Source organism: Oreochromis aureus, linkage group 3, assembly GCF_013358895.1.
Source record: "Oreochromis aureus strain Israel breed Guangdong linkage group 3, ZZ_aureus, whole genome shotgun sequence".
In the NCBI taxonomy this organism is placed as follows: Eukaryota; Metazoa; Chordata; class Actinopteri; order Cichliformes; family Cichlidae; genus Oreochromis; species Oreochromis aureus.
Genome location: NC_052944.1, coordinates 79,571,733 through 79,592,850, shown reverse-complemented (window position 1 = coordinate 79,592,850; position 21,118 = coordinate 79,571,733). Strand labels below are relative to the sequence as shown.

At 40.1% G+C, this 21,118-nt stretch overlaps 1 protein-coding gene across 1 annotated transcript; it reads left to right on the top strand.

The window, feature by feature from the left end:
• Positions 1 to 513: 513 nt before the first annotated feature.
• On the top strand, positions 514 to 12,404 carry LOC120437733 (carcinoembryonic antigen-related cell adhesion molecule 8-like). The gene is made up of 6 exons (XM_039608280.1): positions 514 to 690; positions 4,986 to 5,312; positions 6,014 to 6,346; positions 6,665 to 6,991; positions 10,055 to 10,384; positions 11,171 to 12,404. Exons 1-6 carry the CDS (start codon positions 630 to 632, stop codon positions 11,308 to 11,310), a joined length of 1,518 nt encoding a protein of 505 aa, XP_039464214.1. The 5' UTR covers positions 514 to 629; the 3' UTR covers positions 11,311 to 12,404.
• The last annotated feature ends 8,714 nt before the right edge of the window (positions 12,405 to 21,118 follow it).

Genomic DNA, 21,118 nt, shown 5'->3' with positions numbered 1-21,118 from the left:
GTATGATGTTACTTTGTTGACGTAATTTACGACATAACGACATAATGGTATCTCTGACGCCAGTGAGATACCGTAAAAAAAAGCTACGGTGCGTTACCATAATTTGCCCAAGAGTATTATACCACAACAGCAAAAAACGGTATCATCCTGCAGAACGGTAAGCTACCGTAACACGGCGTCACGGTATGACGCTGGCAACAGTGACGCCAGTATGTTACCGTAAAGTGGCGATGAAAAGTCTAACAGTGTGGACAAAGTTCTCCAGAACAGCCGTACAGGAGGTCATGACCTTTGACTTTTATCTTGACTTTTATTTAGCTCAATTCACTGACAGACAGAGTGGAAGGTTGTCTTTACACATTGACCTGTTTTCTTTGAAACAAGATCATTTCCTGTTACTGTAATACGTCTGTGACTTTGCGAATGTGGTCTTGTGGGTTAAATGGTTTTGTTAGATGCACATATCTAAGAGGCGTCTGTAAAAACAGAATGTCAAAGTGAGACAACCTTAAATTTAATCTGATGTGTTCAGGTTTAAACTCAGGTTCAGTTATTGAGTGAAAATACCAACAGACTCAGACATTTAGAACAAACTAAGAGTCAGATCAGCAGAAACAGAGAACACGGACATGTCTGCTGTAACTGCGTCACTCTGCTCCACGCTGATGTTTGTCGTGTTCGTCTCTGCAGGTGAGATTTAACTGTTAGAAACTAAACTGAGTTTATTTCTGAGATAAAGAGTCTCAGTCTGGTTTACATGCTGATAATATTTCTCTAAGAATTAGTTTCTGATTCATTCAGTGTTGCGATCGACACAAAGCTGGGTGGAGTATGTGTGTGCTGGTCAGCGGTGCAGCACAGAGACAAAGAGGTTTAATATAAACTCAGGTTCAGTTATTCAGTGAAAACACCAACAGACTCAGACATTTAGAACAAACTAAGAGTCAGATCAGCAGAAACAGAGAACACGGAAATGTCTGCTGTAACTGCATCACTCTGCTCCACGCTGATGTTTGTCCTGTTCGTCTCTGCAGGTGAGATTTAACTGTTAGAAACTAAACTGAGTTTATTTCTGAAATAAAGAGTCTCAGTCTGGTTTACATGCTGATAATATTTCTCTAAGAATTAGTTTCTTATTCATTCAGTGTTGCAATCGACACAAAGCTGGGTGGAGTCTGTGTGTGTTGGTGCAGTTTGCAGCACAGACACAAAGAAGTGTAATGTGTGTGTCAGTGTGATGTGTTGTAGTGTCAGGAGTCAGTATACAGCTACAAAGCTTTTAGTTCAGTGTATACAAACAGCTGTAGCTCCATAAAGGCAGCATGCAGAGACTCACAGTGTCTTATAATGAGAGGCTGCTTTCTCTCACACATTATGTTCACTTATTATCAGCACATGTTGTTGTTCTGTGGAAGCTAACATCTTGTAGTTTCTGACACTTTGCATGTTTAGCATGACGCTAAAATTCCCCCTCAGTGGGTCACTGGCATTGATGGGAATAATGGCGTTACTAACGGCGTTACTTTTTTCAGTAACGAGTAATCTAACTAATTACTATTCCTATCGTTACAACGCGGTTCCAGTTACTAACAAGAAAATGCGGCCCGTTACTATTTTTCAACAAACAGACGGTTGAAGCTGTGTTCAGCTTACTGCATCTTATATCAGTTGCACGGAAGTAGCTGACTACGTAAGTAATCTGGACACTACAGCTTTAAGCAGCTGCGCGCTCCCGCAGACGGTAATCATGATCACTGTCTAGCACAGGGGTTGGCAATCTCAGTCCACGAGGGCCAGTGTCCCTGCAGGTTTTAGATGTGTCCTCGAACCAACACAGCTGATTTAAATGGCTAAATTAGCTCCTCAACATGTCCTGAAGTTCTCCAGAGGCCTGGTAATGAACTAATCATGTGATTCAGGTGTGTTGACCCAAGGTGAGATCTAAAACCTGCAGGGACACCGGCCCTCGTGGACTGAGATTGCCCACCGCTGGGCAATCTCAGTCCACGACACCTGGGGTCCGTTCTTCGTACCTCGCTAAGTAAGTTAGCCGGATCTGATTGTTGACGATTTCGCGTGATCTTGGATCATTCGGTTCTCCGAAGCTCATCCGGGACTTGCTGTCATAGCAACAGATCCGTAAGTGTAAACCTGCTTGGGAGCAGGCTTACTTTATGTAAACAGGATTAGATCGCGGCCACTCAGGTATGTCCGCTGCAGTTATATGAAAGCAAGAGCGATATTTCTCCACTGTTTCTCCATAAATAAATATTATCAATGTAACTAAAGATAATGCAGTATTTGATTCTTTTATTGATTTCATACAGATACATACAGGTCATTTCCTAAAAAAAGGGAAATGTACTATTAATCATTCTATTTCATGTATTTGATTATTTCAGATGTAATTCATATTTTAGAGTAGTAATAGTAAAACACTTCGTGTAATCAAGATGAGAGACCACGGCTATAAAAGCGAAGGTGGATTTGGGAAGTCTGTCGCAGCCATGTCCTGTCCGTTTGTACGCGAGCAAGGAAGGTGCAAGATTGATAAGGAGAGTTTTCAGAATTCAGCGGATTTGCATTTGCATTTACATTTGCAACAAACTTGCCGTTTATTTTGCAAATCGAGCTCAACACTGCCCCTAGCGTCCTGGAGCACTTCCGTTGTGTTTTGGGGTTTGCATGTGTTTTGGAGTTTGCAAGTGTTTTGGATTTTGTACGCGTTTTGGAGTTTGCATGTGTTTTGGAGTTTGTTCGTGCTTTGTCTCTACGGACAGTGCTAGCAAGTACTCTCTGCTTATGAGCAAAAAACAAAACTGGAAGTTTTAGGAGTGATGGCGAGAGAGAGAGAGAAAGAAAGACAACAGAAAAAAAGAGAGAGCGAGTTTTGAGATGTGAGAGATTTGTGACGTTTAGCATATTTGGAGTGTGTAGTTAATGTGTTGTCTCGTGTAGTTAGTGTGTAGTGTTGTAGATAGTTTTGTGTTGTGTGTCAGAACAATGAGGCGACTGCTGTCTCCAGGTAGAAACAGCAGTGATACACCTGCTGCTGTCAGACCTGCAGGTATCAGGCTGTGATGTTCTCCTTTATAGTGGACAGAAATGATTTTTTGGGAGTGGCACAAATAATTTGTGTGGCATCTTATTGAAGAACAGCTGATTGTTCTGTAAATAGTTTGAAATTGTTATTTAAAAAAGGGTAAAAGGTAAATGGATGCAAATAAATTTGTTGTTTGCAAAACTTGTGCATAGGATTTTAAAATTGACAATTTATATTTGCATTTAATTATTTATTAATTACTTTTAGAATCTTGTAACTAAATTACTAACTCAGTTACTTTTTTGAAGAAGTAACTAGTAACTATAATTAATTACTTTTTCAAAGTAACTTGCCCAACACTGGTCACTGATGACCTGAGCTGTGAACTAGGAAGCCATCCAGTGTGTGTCTGAATTCATTTTACACTGACATTGGCAATCAGGATAATCAGTCAGGTGATAATAAAATTGTGATTGATAATCTATGAACAACATTAAAAATATAACAGTGAAATGCAACACAGATTAAGTGCTGATCAAGATTAAATACAAAACTGGATTCAAACTCAGTCTTTGTAAAAATTTAATATGAGGTCAGCACAGTGAGTGTGTCCTCTTTAGGATCAGATATTAATACTTATAGATAAATCCACCTGTTGTAAATGTGTTCGCTGCTAACTGAGGATAAAACTAGAAAATCACAGAATAAAGTTGCATCTAAAATTCTATATTATTTACTATTTATCACTGATACTTGTTAGGGAAACAAATACATTAGTTGCTGTTAAAAACAAATAAAATTCATCATGTCATGGTCCTGGGTCGTTGACCCAGTGTTTTGAGTTTATTGTTATTATTTTCCAGTTTCTGCTGTTTTGTGTTAGTTCTTTGGGTTTGGTTGTTGTGTTTATTATCCCTACCTGTGTCTTCCCTCTGTGCTCTGTTCAGGTCCCCGAGTTTTGTGTGGTAAAACACTCTGTGTGTTTCCTGTTTTACTTTGTAAGTCTGTGCCTCGTTATGCCCATTAATTCCAGCTGTGTCCCCTCCTGTGCGCTATTTCCTGATTACCTAGTGTGTGTATTTATAGTGTATTTCTGTCTGTGCTCCTCGTCGCGTCGTCTGTGTTTCTCTGCGTCTCTTTGCCCAGCATTCATCATCTGCTATCTCTGTACATCTCCCGCTGTCCTTATTTCAGGTTTGTTTGTTAGTTTTTCCCAGTTTAGGTTTATGTTCAGTTCTGCCCTCACCTTAATATTTTTATTGTAAATAAATCTCCACTCACATCTCCACTGCATCATGGGTCCTCATTCATTCCCCCACACGACAGCTGCCCCAGCCGTGACACATCACATACACAATCTTAAGCAGAACAACATGCAGTGAAATGCTTCCGTCCCAGCAGACTTGGCCATGCCATCTCAGGGCTTGATATAGCACAGGGGGGTCTAGACAGGACCCTTACTGGATACCGCCCCATGTGAGACTTGAACTTGTGACTCCTGCTCCAAAGGTGTACAGTCTTACAACTACGCTTTCCAGCCACAGTGCAGAAAACCAGGCCCTCCTACTGTTCACGTACAGAGTTCTGAGGAATCTTCCAGGAATTGTGATGCTATTTTCAGTCACATGTTTCATACCTGATTATCTCCAATCTGTTACTATGTTACCATATCAAGTTACCATGGTGATGCACTGCCATAAGGAGTGAACCACCTTCCAAGTTAAGAAAACCCTATTAACCATGAATTCACCTGAATAAACTCAAATGCTGCCTCACAGTACAGACCTCTGGAGGATGTTAAGATGTTAGAATTAATTAGTTCAAAATGACAAAAACACTCAAATGTCAAAAGAAAATAAACACCATACTTAAAGTAAATAATTCTGATTATAATTGTACTTTGACCTTTAACCTCTCTGCTCTGTGTTGTTTCCTCTTTCAGGCCAGAAGAACATCACAGCTGATACTGGAGACAACGTCATTCTGCCATGTCGACTTACAAATAAGATCACAGCTGTAGAGTGGAGCAGAGCTGACCTGGGAGATGAAATTGTCTTTTTGTACCAGGATGGACAATTTGTTCCACAAAAACAGCATCCATCTTTTAAGAACCGGGTGGCTCTGCGGGACAGACAGATGAAGGATGGAGACGTGTCTTTGATTCTGAAGGATGTGACAACTGCTGATAGTGGAACATACAAGTGCCGTGTGAAAATAGCAGAAACGAATTCATGGAAATACATCACCATCAATCTGAGTGTTTCTCCAGGTGAGTGAGTAGAGTTGAGTGTGTGTGTGATATCAGAGGTGAAGCTGCTTCCTGGTTGTTGATGTTTGTTTGTTGTTGTATCAAAGCAGCATTTTGAATTATCCCGGTAACTTGAAGGTTAACACTGAGTGTTCTGTAAATCTGCACACAGTTGTTGCTTCATTCAGTGATTTTAGTGCGGCAAATCTTCCCATCATCCCTCATGCTGGAAATAAAAGACAAGAAAATGTGACACTGTTTAGCATGAGGTTAAAATTCACCCTGAGTCGGTCACTGGTGATGTTAACATTAATGGTGGATGTTAGGAGGTTAACATTAATTAAACAGAAAATGACCAAAAGGTATTCTGTCCATCTCTTTCTGCTTATCTAAGCCAAAGTTAAGGGGAGCTGGAGCCTATCAGAGATAACACTGGGTGAGGGGCTGGTTGCCAGTCTGTTACAGGCCTAACACAGAGAGACAAACAACTACTCACACCACCCTAGAATCACCAGTTAACCTAACCCCACTAAGTGCATATTTTTGTAGGACGCCAGAGTACCCTGAGAAAGGCTCCATGCAGATGGTGGATTTGAACCAAGAACCTCCTTTCCATGAGGCAACAGTGATAACAATCATGCCACCATAAGGCCCTGAAAGCTCACCTATCAAAGTAAATAAACAACAAACACCCCTCTGCTCTGTGTTGTTTCCTCTTTCAGTAATAAAAACCATTCCAGTTAAGTCTGGACAGAACGTCATTCTGCCATGTCGAGCTCCAAAAAACAATCAACGTGTAAAATGGAGCAGAGCTGACCTGAAGACAGCAAATGTCTTTTTGTACCAGGATGGTCACTTTGTTCCAGATCACCAGCATCCATCTTTTAAGAACCGGGTGTTGCTGCGAGACGGACAGATGAAGGATGGAGACGTGTCTTTGATTCTGAAGAATGTGACGATTAATGACGCTGGAACATACGAGTGTCGTGTGTTTATGGAAGAAAGACGCACATGGAAATTGCTCGTTATCATCAAGCTGAGAGTTGATCCTCCAGGTGAGTGAGTAGAGTTGAGTGTGTGTGTGTGAAAGGGGTTGTGTTGGCAGCACAAGTTACCATGGCGATGCACTGCCATAAGAAGCGAACCACCTTCCAAGTTAAGAAAATCCTGTTAACCCTGAATTTACCTGAATAAACCCACATGATGCTTCATAGTACCCCTGGAGGATGTTAAGACGTTAATGTTAATTTCATCCAAAATTACTAAAATCTCAAATGTCAAAGGAAATAAACACCATACTTAAAGTAAATAATTCTGATTATAATTGTACTTTGACCTTTAACCTCTCTGCTCTGTGTTGTTTCCTCTTTCAGGCCAGAAGAACATCACAGCTGAGTCTGGACAGGACGTCACTCTGACATGTCGAGTTACAAATAAGATCACAGCTGTAGAGTGGAGCAGAGCTGACCTGGGAGATGAAAATGTCTTTTTGTACCAGGATGGACAATTTGTTCCACAAAAACAGCATCCATCTTTCAAGAACCGGGTGGCTCTGCGGGACAGACAGATGAAGGATGGAGACGCGTCTTTGATTCTGAAGGATGTGACAACTGCTGATAGTGGAACATACAAGTGCCGTGTTAAAATAGCAGAAACGAATTCATGGAAATACATCACCATCAATCTGAGTGTTTCTCCAGGTGAGTGAGTAGAGTTGAGTGTGTATGAAAGGGGTTGTGCTGGCAACGCGTGATCAATCACAAACGGGTGATTCATGATCAAAGGACTTTTCTTCCACATGATCCCTATGAGTGACACCTACTCCAGAGATGTTACCACATGGTGATTAAACATTTATAAAGCTGCACTTGTAATGGTGCAGAAAGTTTCTTGTAAAAGTGTTTGGTTAGGTTACGTGGTTACATTCTTATTCCAAGCAGAACAACCAAGACTCCTGGTCTGTTTCACCTTCTTCACTTCGGAGTTTAGTTCTTTGTAACAAAACAGAAATGATAAACAGATTAAGAATAACTGAATCATTTATAATACAATGAGTGTTTGAGGGAGATACATAACAGGTGGATAGAGACTATTGAGAGATTATTGAGAAACAGACTCTGTTCTGGGTATGTCTTGCAGTCTGGTTGATCTGTGGCACAATAATGGGTTAGGGATGATCGACGACTTTTTTAAGGACTGGGTCAAAAACACCCTGGACATATTTTATTGTTAGTTTGCCAAAACACATTAACAACATTAACTTATTTACAACCTAACCTCTGTGATACACTGTTATTGCTGGCTCAGAAATGTATTCTTACTAACTGGGCCAAGGATAAACCTGCTACTGTTACTTTGTGGTTCAGGGAATTGTTTAGAGTTATTCCTCATGAACAATTTGCTGCTATTTTGGGAGGAAATAAGGATTTGTTCCTCAATGTTGGGTCTTCCTTGCTTATTTATTTGCTAGATGATTTGTCTCGTTGCGAGTGGGTCGGTTGTCTTTGATTGTCCTCTGAACTAAACTTTGCAGGCGGTTCCTTTTCTTCTTATATTTTCTTGATATCTGCTGAGCTGCTGTGACTCTGTTTCCTCTCAGCACAAAACTGAAGCATCTTCATCAACACTACAGCCCAATAAATGCCAAAATGTGTAATAGACACACTGGCCCACAGTGTCCTTTTCACACTTTTCCTCTCCAAAACGTGAAAAATACATGCACTCAGTAGTTGCAATAACAGCGAAGGGAGACATTGTACTTCAAGCCAACATTAAAGAAACCACAGGAAAACATTTAAACAGAGATTATAAACACATTAACATTAACACACATATAAGCTGGCTGGCTTAATTGTTTGTGAGGAATAAGAACCTTAAAAATGTACTTTTCTGTCCACCACCGACTTCTCGGCTCAGTGTATTATCTCCCTCTGCTGGTGAAGCAACTTGTGGACGCAGCATTAAACTTTTGCACGTGTGTCCATTTCACATTTTGGCATGATACTGGGTTGAATAGTCCAAAACGCCACAAAACTCCTTTTTCTAACCTCCTCTTTTTTATGACCTCAGTGAAAAATATCACGAGGTCAGAGGATCAATGAGGACTCCTGAGAAACTTAATGACTGTTATTTTAAAGGAGGAGGAAAATATAGGGCCTCATCCACTAAATGTGTCGGACTCAGGAAATACTTTAAAAAAAAACTCACTGTAGTGAAACATACAAAAAAAAAAAAAAATTAAAGTATTTTGGGATGAGCCAAAGTATCAGCTTAGTGACAGAAAGTCATGGACAGGTGTAGATGCATTCTCAATCATCCAGGAAAGTAAATCTCCAAAAGTTGAATCTGTTCATCTGGACGTAGCGTTTTGTGGGAGAAACGTTTCATCACTCATCCAAGTGACTTCTTCAGTCTCAGCTGACTGCAGGTTTCCCCAAACCTTATAAACAGTACATTTGCATAATGACTGAAACCAGCCCACTGAAGGAACAATGGGCTGTGAGGTCAGTTCCTTAATCATAATTATGCAAATTCCCATGACCATTGATCAACAATCACTGACCAAAACCCACTGATCAAAGAACACTGATCAATGATCATGAGTACCATTCACAGAGAGTTGGGGAATGGCTGCAATCACAGCATTGTAAGATGTCGAAAGATGTACCCTTAGGCCCCCTCCTCGATTCAGAGATGGTCTTTCCCTTTTCACGTAAATGGCCTCCTTGACTCCGCGCTCAAACCAGCGTTCTTGCCTGTCCAGGATGTGTACATCCTCATTCAGTCATTATGCAAATGTACTGTTTATAAGGTTTGGGGAAACCTGCAGTCAGCTGAGACTGAAGAAGTCACTTGGATGAGTGACGAAACGTTTCTCCCACAAAACGCTACGTCCAGATGAACAGATTCAACTTTTGGAGATGGACAGGTGTATTTTTTCCAGCTGGACTTATGTCCAAAGAACTGATAGATCATAATGATCGTGATGTTTCAGTACAGTCTGGGTTACATTAAGTTACTTTGATTTTCTTCTTTCAGAGGAGAAACTAAGAATTTTAGCTTCACTGCTTATTTTTTATTTTCTCATTAATGACTGCGGATGCAGTGTAATTGCAGCTGTTTCCAGTTATAACTATGTAATAACGCTCCGGGATGTAATACATTTTATGTTGTTTTTGGTGAAAAACAAAAAACAAAAAACAAAACAAACAACAAAAACAGGAAAAAAAACCTTTTAGTTATTTTACAACTTTTTTCTGCTGATGAAACATGCACTTCTTTTAGTGTCATTTTCACTGCTTTCATCAAATTTGGAGCATTAAGGTAGACTTCAACAGTTTCATAAACTCTACATATCTGTGAAATAATCACAGGTTCTCTTCAGTATTTTTAACAATTTGTTGCTTGACAACAATTGAACCTGTGCATATGTTCACAGCTTCACTTTTTTATGTTACTTTACAGCAAACATATTAATTTGCAGTCTATTTTTTATATTTCATGTTTTTCCAAATATCAATGAATGTATCTACTTTTTGCTGTGACGATATAAATTCTCTTAGGCAACTCAAGCACAAATGCAGACTCACAGAAAGTTTGCTTAAACAAAATTTCTGTGAGTTGGTTCAACAACAGCGGCCGAGTGTGAACACGTCTCTCAACCTGGAACTGAGCCGGAGCAGCTTTCTCATGAAAAATGAAAAACTTTCCAATTTCATCATCCCATTTAATAATTCTCTGCTCTGTGTTGTTTCCTCTTTCAGTAATAACAAGTATTCCAGTTAAGTCTGGACAGAACATCACTCTGCCATGTCGAGCTCCAAACAACAACAAACATGTAATGTGGAGCAGAGCTGACCTAAAGACAAAAAATGTCTTTTTGTACCGGGATGGTCACTTTGTTCCAGACAACCAGCATCCATCTTTTAAGAACCGGGTGGATCTGCGAGACAGACAAATGAAGGATGGAGACGTGTCTTTGATTCTGAAGAATGTGACGTTTAATGATGCTGGAACATACGTGTGTCATGTCCTCATGGAAGAAACGCGCTCAGTAAAGTCCATCAGCATCATCAAACTGATTGTTGATCCAGGTGAGTGAGTAGAGTTGAGTGTGTGTGTGATCAGAGGTGAAGCTGCTTCCTGGTTGTTGATGTGTGTTTGTTGTATGGATGAGCTGGTGGATGTCAGAGGTAGACAGATGTTTCTCCAGCTGTTGTCTTTGTGGCTGGTAGTCTAGAGTTGTAGAGCAGCATTGTTTGGGTAAGGTTAGAGCAGAAACAAAGACATTTATGAATCAGTCTCTTCTTCTCTTGCTCTCTAACTCGTCTGTAAACACGTGTGGGGAAACTCAATGTTAAAGGCTACAGCTGGAGGGGGAGGGGAGGGGTGAAGCTGGTGGTTGTGAGTCTGTGAAAGTGAATCCTGCCGGTGCCATAGCTGCTGAAAACGTACTTAGTGCAGACACAAAATGTCCATCAGCTTCAAAGTGTGTCAGAAAAATGTCCACATGATGACTGATGGATGAGAGAGGTCCCATTTTTCTTCTTTTCTTTGATGTTCAGTCCTTCACACACAGACACACATGTGTGTAGGAGACACAAGTTTGTGTGGACCTCAGATCTGTAAACATGATGTGACAGAGACACAGAAATTTAATGTGTGTGCCATGTGTTGTAGTTCCAGGAGTTAGTATACAATATTCTAAAGCTGTGTATTATTTTACTGACTATTATTTTAGTGGATGTGCAAATCTGTGTAAATTGCAACACTTTATTCACATTTTAAACATTTTTGTTGTTGTTTTTTTTCTTAATGTTCTGCACTGGAAGATAAATGGATTTTTCACTCGTCATCTCACACCTGTTTCTCACCTGCAGGTCGATCAGGAGGACAGGGTGGATCTGTTGGACTGATAATTGGTTTGATAGTTGCTGCTGTGGTTGTTTCTTGTTGTTGTTATTTCTGTTGCCGCAGAAAAACAAGTGAGGACTCACAGCAGCTTCCCAGTCAAATCTGAAGATTATCCTCATACCAGAGCACAACCGCGAGTCAGATGATCTAAACAGACAAAATCTAAGGTCACATCTTTTTTTTCCTTTGCCTATGTGAAAGAGATTGAGATCATTTTATGGGTAATGTGATACAGTTTGTTCAAACAGAGCATGTCTGTATGTGGCTTTGCTAATAGTTAATCTTGCTTAATTCTAATCAAAATGTGCTCAAAAGGAAACCTGATAAAAATGATGAAAATGCAGATTTGGTAGTGATTTTATTTTAATGCCTGGATTTTTGTGTGTGTTGGTCTGATTCTCCTTCAACCTTTGTCAGATTAGTCTCAGTATGTGAGACTAGCTGGGGAAGAATGTAAGACAGATGAAGGTGTGAAAGCCTCTGGCCCATCGCCAGGCGTGATGTGAAATAAGAGAAATGATTTACATATGCTTTGATTGATAAATACAGCATCATAACTTAGTGCTTTTTTCAGACTATAATTCACACTTAAAATCCTTTAATCTTCTCAAAAATCAGCAGTGCGCCTTATGTATGAATTCTGCTTGTGCTTACTGACCTCGAACCAATTTAATGTGGTACACGGCGCTTTGGTAAGCTACAAAGCCGCACTGCTTTAAGGACTGTCTGAGCATTACGGCTACCATAGTCAGGAGCCTCATGGATTATTGTGTGTATATGAGGAGCCCAAAATGGCACCTGTTAAGACACATACTTATTTGACAGTTTTGTTTCGCTTAATGAGCCTTATAATCCGGAGCGCCTTGTAGTCCAAAAACTACAGTATATGTTATTTTGCTAATAGTTGAACATGCTTAATTTGAATCAGCATACAATCAGGAATAAATCTCATCAGAATAATAAATGGGAGGGCTGATTTTAATGCTCAACCTTTACATGGACAGAAATGTGCTAATGACAAATCCAGTTCAAGTATAAATGTACAATGAAGTACAGCATATGGATAAGAAAATGTAAGGGATGCGATGTAATGATTATACAAATTCCATGTATAATTTTTGGCTGATCATTTTTGCCTGGTTGTATTGTGATCTTGAAGTTTTTGGCCCTCTGAATATTAGATTTGCTAATATCATAGATATAAATTGTAGAATTGCTTTAATAAAACATCCTGCATTCAAAAAGTCTAAATTGTGGACATTCCCTTTTTAAATCAGTGAAACAGTTCAAGTAAAAACCTATGTATAAATAATAACCTTTATAAACATTTTTATTTTTGTGGCAAAAAATTTCAAGTTAAAAAAATATTCTGTTTGTATTTTGTATATTGTGAAACACAATGTACTATTGATAAACTGTCACTGCTTGTCTTCTTAATATGAAGTTTGATATTAGCGTGTACTTAAATAGAGACTTTACAAGACTGCATGATATTTTTTTCATCTTTTAACCTAATTTCATGTTTTTTGGGAGATATTCATGTTCAAATATGGCCTCAGATGTGTTACCGCGCCAGATTCGCGGCTCCGAACCGTAGTAAGGAAACCTCTGGCAGTTACTTGAAGGTTTCGTGACTGGCTCGTAGCCGGTGTTCCAGATCAACTGGCGTTTAGATCAACTGGCGTTGGTCGAACAGATGTGTGGCAGACTTGCGTTTCAGGAGCTGCTACCGACAAAACAGCAAAAAAAACCGCCAAATATGTCATCCGTGACACTTGTGAGGTTATCTTAAACACACTCCGTCAGTCTTGATGCCATTGAACAACAAAATGTTTAAAAATGTCGCGAGTTTACCTGGTGATAGCCTCATGCTCGACACGATCGCGAAAACAGCAAACAATTAACACCACACCGGTGTTGTTCACAGGACAGCGAGAATAAATGATCGGGAGACTCTTGTCGTCGTTATCGCTCCCCTCGCACGCTTTTATTTCTCCGGTTTCAGCGCTTTATGCTCAAAACTAAAGCGTGCAGTTTACTTTGTGTGCACTAACATGGACTCGAATCAACCAGCGCCACCTCTGGCCGAGTGCCACAGCCTACAGCCAGATCAACTTGTGACACACATCTGCACCACGTTTGAATTCGTTTCATGCACAATACATGTGTACTTTTCAATTGTGTGTTTGTGCGTCATGCAAATAAACCTTTGAAATGAATGAAATCATACCATATATTTATTATTGGCCTACATTTGTACAAAATGCCAAATTATATACACAAAGTCATAGAAATCACCACTCCAATTGGTCATCATGATTTTAATATTCTCTTTTTCCATAACAATGAAATACGCCTTGGACAAATATGACACATCAATAGTTCATTGGTGTTGTCACATCACATCCTGTAAGCATCTTCTGTCTGTGTCTTTTCTCTGGAAATGAATATTTCCAGCCAATATAGGCAATCCATCAACATGGCTGGAGAGTTGGTAGTTATATACAGTCTGTATAAGTGTGGTTAATCCAATGAAGATTTGTAAGGTGATGCCAGTTATGGTGAATTTACAGCAGTTACACAGTGATTAGTAACAAACAGAGCCAGTGAGAGTGAGTGGATTGAAGAAAGTCAGTGACTCAGGTGTGTCGATTGGTTTGTCATCTGTTTGTGAGACTGGAGGAGACGTAGAAATCTTTTGTTTTAAATCTTAGTTAGGAAGATTCCTGTTTTAAAACGAGAACATTTTGTGAGAAATGCAAGAAGTACATCTGCAGAAAGCACACAGTTACATTCTGTCCATCATGTGGACAAAATTGAAAATGTTGAACATTGAAAACTGAGAACATTGGGCAAGTTCAAAAGAAATGTGCTTGTAAGAACGAAAAACCTTTAATAATTGTTCCTAAAAATAGTTATGGAAAGTTTAACTGTTGTATGTCTGTGTTCTACATGTTTATCTAATGGAAAATAAAGTTGCTATTGTTTTATTGCAGTTTCTTGACAGTTCTGAGTGGATTTACATTTACCTGCAACAAAATCAATGTCATTTTTCTGTTTTTCAACATACTATAAGGTTTAATTTCCAAAACGTGCATATGATCTTCAATTTTTAGCAGATCCAATATCACATAGCTGCTATGTCATAGCAGCTGGAGCAGTCTCAAATAGAGGTATGTCCACTGCTGCCACCTGTGGCCAAGTACCATAGCCTACCTACTACTAGATTAACTTGTGACACATCTGCACCTGCTGCTATGATCACATTGAGTAGAGGCTGAGTGGCTGCACTTACCCCTGGTACATCCAAATCTACCCACAAACATGTTGAAAGATGCAATCCCAACAATGTGCATTGTCAACACTAAAAACAATCAGTAAGCAAAGACAACAGGGATCAATTTTTTCTGTTTATTTAGCACCCACAACATTTGTAGTCGCCTTCTGCACAAGGGAAGTCCACACACACTGTGTGGTACCACTTTCCGCAGAAGGTGCATTCAATCTGCAAGATTGAATGAGATTGTCAGAGTCATTGTCTGACTGTTTATTACTAATCACTGTGTATCTGCTGTAAATTCACAGTAACTGCCATCTCCTTACAAATGTTCATTAGATTAACCACACTTAGACTATATACAACAACCAACTCTCCAGCCATGTTGATGGATTGCCTATATTGGCTGGAAATATTCATTTCCAGAGAAAGGACACAGACAGAAGATGCTTACAGGATGTGATGTGACAACACTAATGAACTATTGATGTGTCATATTTGTCCAAGGCGTATTTCATTGTTATGGAAAAAGAGAATATTAAAATCATGATGACCAATTGGAGTGGTGATTTCTATGACTTTGTGTATATAATTTGGCATTTTGTACAAATGTAGGCCAATAATAAATATATGGTATGATTTCATTCATTTCAAAGGTTTATTTGCATGACGCACAAACACACAATTGAAAAGTACACATGTATTGTGCATGAAACGAATTCAAACGTGGTGCAGATGTGTGTCACAAGTTGATCTGGCTGTAGGCTGTGGCACTCGGCCAGAGGTGGCGCTGGTTGATTCGAGTCCATGTTAGTGCACACAAAGTAAACTGCACGCTTTACGGTGCGTTCACACCGGACGCGAAAGAGGCGAGCGAAAACGCCCAAACGCCCCTAATGTCACGCGTGCACATTTGCACCTCAACGCGTGTCCAGGGAAAATCCACCGCGCCTCAAAATTGCATGTTTCCACGCGCGTGAACCGGAAATGTGGGAGGAAGTTGTGCCAGATGTGTTGTGCTGCAGATGTCCTCTGAATAAACACATTATCTTGTTAGCGGAAAGGTATTTGGACATCAGTGGGAAAATATCAGGACAGTAGGTGGGCTTGCTAGCTTTTGCACGGTTTCATTGGGTCAGTCTGGAAATTAAAAAGCAGAATGAATGAACTTACCAGGTTGCCCAATCTCCTCACTAATGTGCCTCCAAGCTAGGTCCGTTTTATTCCTGTCTCGGTAGAAGTAGCAACATGCATCATTTAGCTCTGGATGATTAGCCACGGCACAGATGAGCTTTTCCTCCATACGGAGTGACTGGATCTGCCCCTTTGACCTAGTTACAGCCACGTCACCAGGCTCCTGATTGGTTGTCGGGGCGTGATTTGACACCGGAGTTCGTATTTTCCAACTCAGCGTGTGCACAAAATGCAACACACAACCTGACGCGTGGTTTTCTTTCGCGAGTCACACGCGCCCCCACGCGGTACACTGACGCCGCATTTCACGGGTTTTGGCGCTTCCCGACGCAAATCTGCCTCCGCATTTTCGCCGGACGCGCAATCGCGTGTCATCGTGCTCTTTCCATTGACTTTACATGTGAACCTGACGCTCTGGCCGCCTCTTTCGCGTTCGGTGTGTGCGCACCGTTAGTTTTGAGCATAAAACGCTGAAACCGGAGAAATAAAACGTGCGAGGGGAACGATAACGACGACAAGAGTCTCCCGATCATTTATTCTCGCTGTCCTGTGAACAACACCGGCGTGGTGTTAATTGTTTGCTGTTTTCGCGATCATGTCGAGCATGAGGCTATCACCAGGTAAACTCGCGACATTTTTAAACATTTTGTTGTTCAATGGCATCAAGACTGACGGAGTGTGTTTGAGATAACCTCACAAGTGTCACGGATGACATATTTGGCGTTTGTTTTGCTGTTTTGTCGGTAGCAGCTCCTGAAACGCAAGTCTGCCACACATCTGTTCGACCAACGCCAGTTGATCTAAACGCCAGTTGATCTGGAACACCGGCAACTAGCTTACTGTACAGGTCTACTCCGCTAGTGAAAAGATCGAAGGAGGCGTAGGAAAACTGCTTCACCGAACTTTATTCCTTCTCCAAGCCACGAACACCGTGTACAGTGAGCTGAAAACAATTTACTCACAGTGAACATTGCCGACCCAACTCCGGCTGCCGAGGGCGTTATTATATTCCTTTTTCCTTATTTCCTTTCCCGTCTCTTCTGTCGCTAACCGTTACTTTTCCCTTCTCCTCTCTCTCTTCACTCACACACACACACAGGCCCGTCCCGCTACACACATCCTGAATACATTTCCCATCAGGCTTCAGCCTTAAAGGGCCATGCCGGTAACAGATGTCAAAATAGTAAAAAGGATATGCCGACCATTTTTTTTAAAAAGACAGATCTTGAAAAGTGTTTGACTTAAAAAAAAAATAGAATTTCACATTAATCTTTATACATGTTCAACTTTTGTAGCATAAAATCTGAAAGCAAATGAGGGAAGTCGAGCAGGAGGCACATGAGGATTTGAGATGGAAAGACCCAGAAGCTAACAGCTCTGCAGTCGTCCAGCATCCTGTTTGACAAAGTTTGACAAACTTCGTTTGGCTCTCAGCAAAGGCGGTCGCACTTTTCTCCTCTCCTCTCCCTTATCTTCTTATGTCCTTGTCTTGTCTCATGTGTTTCTTTTACTTTTCCCTGGAACACTCTCTCACAGTCTGTTCTCTAAAACCTAAAAGAGGAATTATGGATTTGATCAACTGGTCCCTAAATGCAATTGACACCCCTTTCTCAACGAGAAGTTTGGGCTTGGGTGAGCCTGAGTGCTGAAGATATCTACCTATTCGGAACCATGATAACAGGGTTCTGGCTGATCGGAGCTGGCTTTGTCCTGACTTATCGAACAATTAAGAAAGCGGAACCGGCTGTTCAAACCCCCACAAGGCTGCCCACTGGGATTGAAACGATGGGAAGAGGCGTGAGTTTCTCAAAATGGGCTCATTGAGTGCAGCACGGATAAGATCTTGGAGAGGCTACGGCTGCTGTGAATATTCAGAATAAAATCTCTGAATGCAGACTGGATTACATCTCGGAAGGGCTCGCTCGGCATAACATCTCTGAGCCAAAATCGGATGACATCTCGGGGAGGCACACTGTCGTGACTTCTCAGAATCGGCTCTTTGAACACAAGAAATGACAACATCACGGAACGTAAGTTTGATAACATCATGGAGAAGTGCACGGCTCTCCAACGGGAGATTGAGAGACCAGTGTAGGACTGTTAGAACAGCTTTGAAATTCACATGAGTTGTTCGCACTAAAGTAAAAACCACCATCACTTCATGCGGATACCCCTTCGGCGCCAGCTGTGGTCTCAAGGCTGGAGCTGAACAAAACACCCTGATAATGGACTGTGTTGAGACTGTTCTTCCCATTCTATGCAAGGCCACCTGGGTTGGCTGGAAGACTGTTTACTTAGCCTGGCAGTGCGAAGGACATTGTCTCAGCTGAACTATGGATACGCACACACATTTATTTATTTATTTAACCTTTATTTAACCAGGAATGTCCCATTGAGATTAAAAACCTCTTTTTCAAGGGAGTCCTGGCCAAGAGGCAGCACATTTCCAAACAAATACATACAAAGAAACAAGATTAAAAATTACACAAAACAATTACACATTATTGAGGCAGTCTGTAGGCCTTTGAGTTTAGTTTTAAAAACATTTAAAGACAACAATTCAGTCAGTTTCCAGTCTTTCTGTAACAGGTTCCATGAAAAAGGCGCAGAGTGGACAAAGGCTTTCTTACCCAACTCTGTGCGGACAAGGGGAACAGACAGCAGCAGCTGATCATTTGAACCCAAGGAGTAAGAACCACTATTTGTCCTTGTGACCAAAGTACAAATATAAGGAGGCAGCAATCCAAGCATAGCTTTGTAAATAAAAGTGTACCAATGCCCCTGTCTTCTAATGGCCAAAGAAGGCCAATTTACTCTTAAGTACAAGTCACAATGATGGGTCAGATATCTACAATTGGTGATAAACCTCAAGGAAGCATGATACATCGTATCCAACATTAGAAGACATGAAGAAGAAGCGTTCATATACAGAATGTCACCATAATCTAACACAGATAAAAAGGTTGCAGTGACAAGACGTTTTTTTACTGCAAAAGAAAAACACTGTTTATTACGGGGGAAAAAACGAAGTTTCAGCCTCAGTTTCTTTACAAGTCTCTCTATATGTGGTTTAAAGGTAAAGGAGTCATCTATCCAGACACCAAGGTATTTATATTCATGAACTATCTCTATGACATTTCCTTCAAGGGTGGACACCACTGGAATAGGCTCTGGGACCTTCTTTGACTTAGAAAACAACATTAGCTTAGTCTTGTCAGCATTGAGAACTAATTTTAGCTGGATAAGTGAATGCTGGAAAGCAACAAAGGCTTTCTGTAAGGTTTCAATGGCCTGAGTAAGAGATGATCCATAGCAGTAAATAACTGTATCGTCAGCATGAAAATGCAAATTTGTGTCTGAGACATTTTGACCCAAGTCACTGATATATAAAAGAAACAAAAGGGGACCCAAAACTGAGCCCTGTGGCACCCCCTTGTGGACAGCAACAAATTTAGAACAAAGACCTTCAAGTTTAATGCACTGGGTTCTATTATTCAAATAATTTGAGAACCACGTTATTGCATGTTCTGACAATCCAAGGCTGAGCAGTCTGTTTTTTAGGACAGCATGATCAACAGTGTCAAAAGCTTTTGAGAGGTCAATAAAGAGTGACGCACAGTACAATTTCTTATCAAGTGCCATAATAATATCATTTATCACTTTCATAGTGGCAGTGTTAGTACTGTGTTTTTCCTGAAGCCTGACTGAAATTTAGAGACAATATCATTAGAGTAAAAAACTCCTTCAACTGGTCACAAACTAGCGATTCCATGATTTTGGATAAAACACACAAATTTGATATTGGCCTATAATTAGTCAACACCGATGGATCACCTCCTTTTAATAAAGGCAAGACAAAAGCTGATTTCAAACCCGATGGAATTTCTTTGGTTTTAATTGACAAATTAAATAAAATTGAAAGTGGTTCTGCAATATAATCCGCTGCCAGCTTCAAAAATAAGGTTCCATCAAGTCTGGACCAGGAGGTTTTCTGTGATCCAAAGCCTTTAAAGCTTTATGCACTTCATAAACACTAAAAGGTACAAAGTTAAAACAGTCTCCAGAAAACAGAGAGAATTCTGGGCAAGAATTTGTTAAAAAGTTTCTGCAGAATCAAACAAGGAACCCACTGATAAAAGTGTTCATTAAAGCAATTCAAAATTTCAGTTTTATCATTAATTGAGACTGAATCTTTTACAACAAATTTAGGAAAGGTTTGAGTCATTTTATTGACAGAAAAGGACTTGATTACTTTCCAAAATTTCTGTGGATCGTTGAGATTCTCAGTGGTAACAGACAAAAAGTATTCGGATTTGGCCTTTTAATAAGAGAAGTGCATTTATTTCTAAGCTGTTTGAAAGCAGACCAATCAGTGGAAGTATCTGTTTGCCTCGCCTTGTCCCATGCTCTATTACGCTTGTGTATGTTATCTCATGCAGTGTCTGCGAAAACCAGGGATTTTCTCGACCTTTAATTCTAACTTTCCGTAAGGGGGCATGTTTATTAACAATTTCCATAAAGCTTTCCTTAAAATATGTCCAGGCTAACTCTACATCTGATAATAATCTGATTTTTCCCAATTAACTACTGACAAATCATGATGAAAAGCCTGTTCATTGAATTGTTTAAGATTCCTTTACACACTATGCGCGCTTACATTTTGGAATTTTAGCATTTCTACAAACAGCAACAACACAGTGATCACTTAGGTCATTACAGAAGACACCAAGCGAAGAGAATTTATGAGGTACATTTGTTAAAACCAAATCAATTAATGTGGACTTTTCAGGGCATTTAAGATTTGGCCTGGTAGGAAGATAGACTAGCTGGGTAAGATTAATTGAATCGCAAAATTTTTTAAATTCACCAGAAGTTGCATTTAGCCAGTCCCAGTTCAAATCTCCAGCCATTAGTAGCTCAGTGTAATTTAATTTAGCCAAAAGGTGCTTTAGTGAAGATAATGCCTCTTTTGAAGCAGATGGGGGCCTGTAACACCCAACAATGGTTATCGAAAGAGTATTAGCAATATCTACATTCAAAGCCAAAAACTCCATTTGTTTACATATCGATTGGGACAGAACAATCGAGGCATTAAATCTTGATTTGACATAAATAGCTAGACCGCCTCCTTTTTTTGGCCTATCAGTACGATATACATTGTACCCATATATATTAATGTCTTCATTAGTAATAGATTTAGTTAACCAAGTTTCAGAGATTATAACAACATCTGCATCTGTAGATTTAACCCAAATTTTGACCATGTCCATCTTCGGTAGTAGGCTGCGCACATTAAGATGAATATATTTAACACCAGACGTTATTTTAAAATCAGAAAGAGTCTGGGAATATTGCAGTTCAGGGCCAGGATTTGGTTGCACATTTCCTGACAAAAATAAAAGCAAGACAATCAACAACCTCTCTTTCACCTTTGATTTGGGTT

Bases quoted from the DNA above. Each gene is read 5' to 3' on its own strand.
- LOC120437733 (XM_039608280.1), top strand. From the start codon at position 630: ATGTCTGCTGTAACTGCGTCACTCTGCTCCACGCTGATGTTTGTCGTG. The intron at 691-4,985 runs GTGAGATTTAAC...TTCCTCTTTCAG, and splicing joins TGTCGTGTTCGTCTCTGCAG to GCCAGAAGAACATCACAGCT. The intron at 6,347-6,664 runs GTGAGTGAGTAG...TTCCTCTTTCAG, and splicing joins GCTGAGAGTTGATCCTCCAG to GCCAGAAGAACATCACAGCT.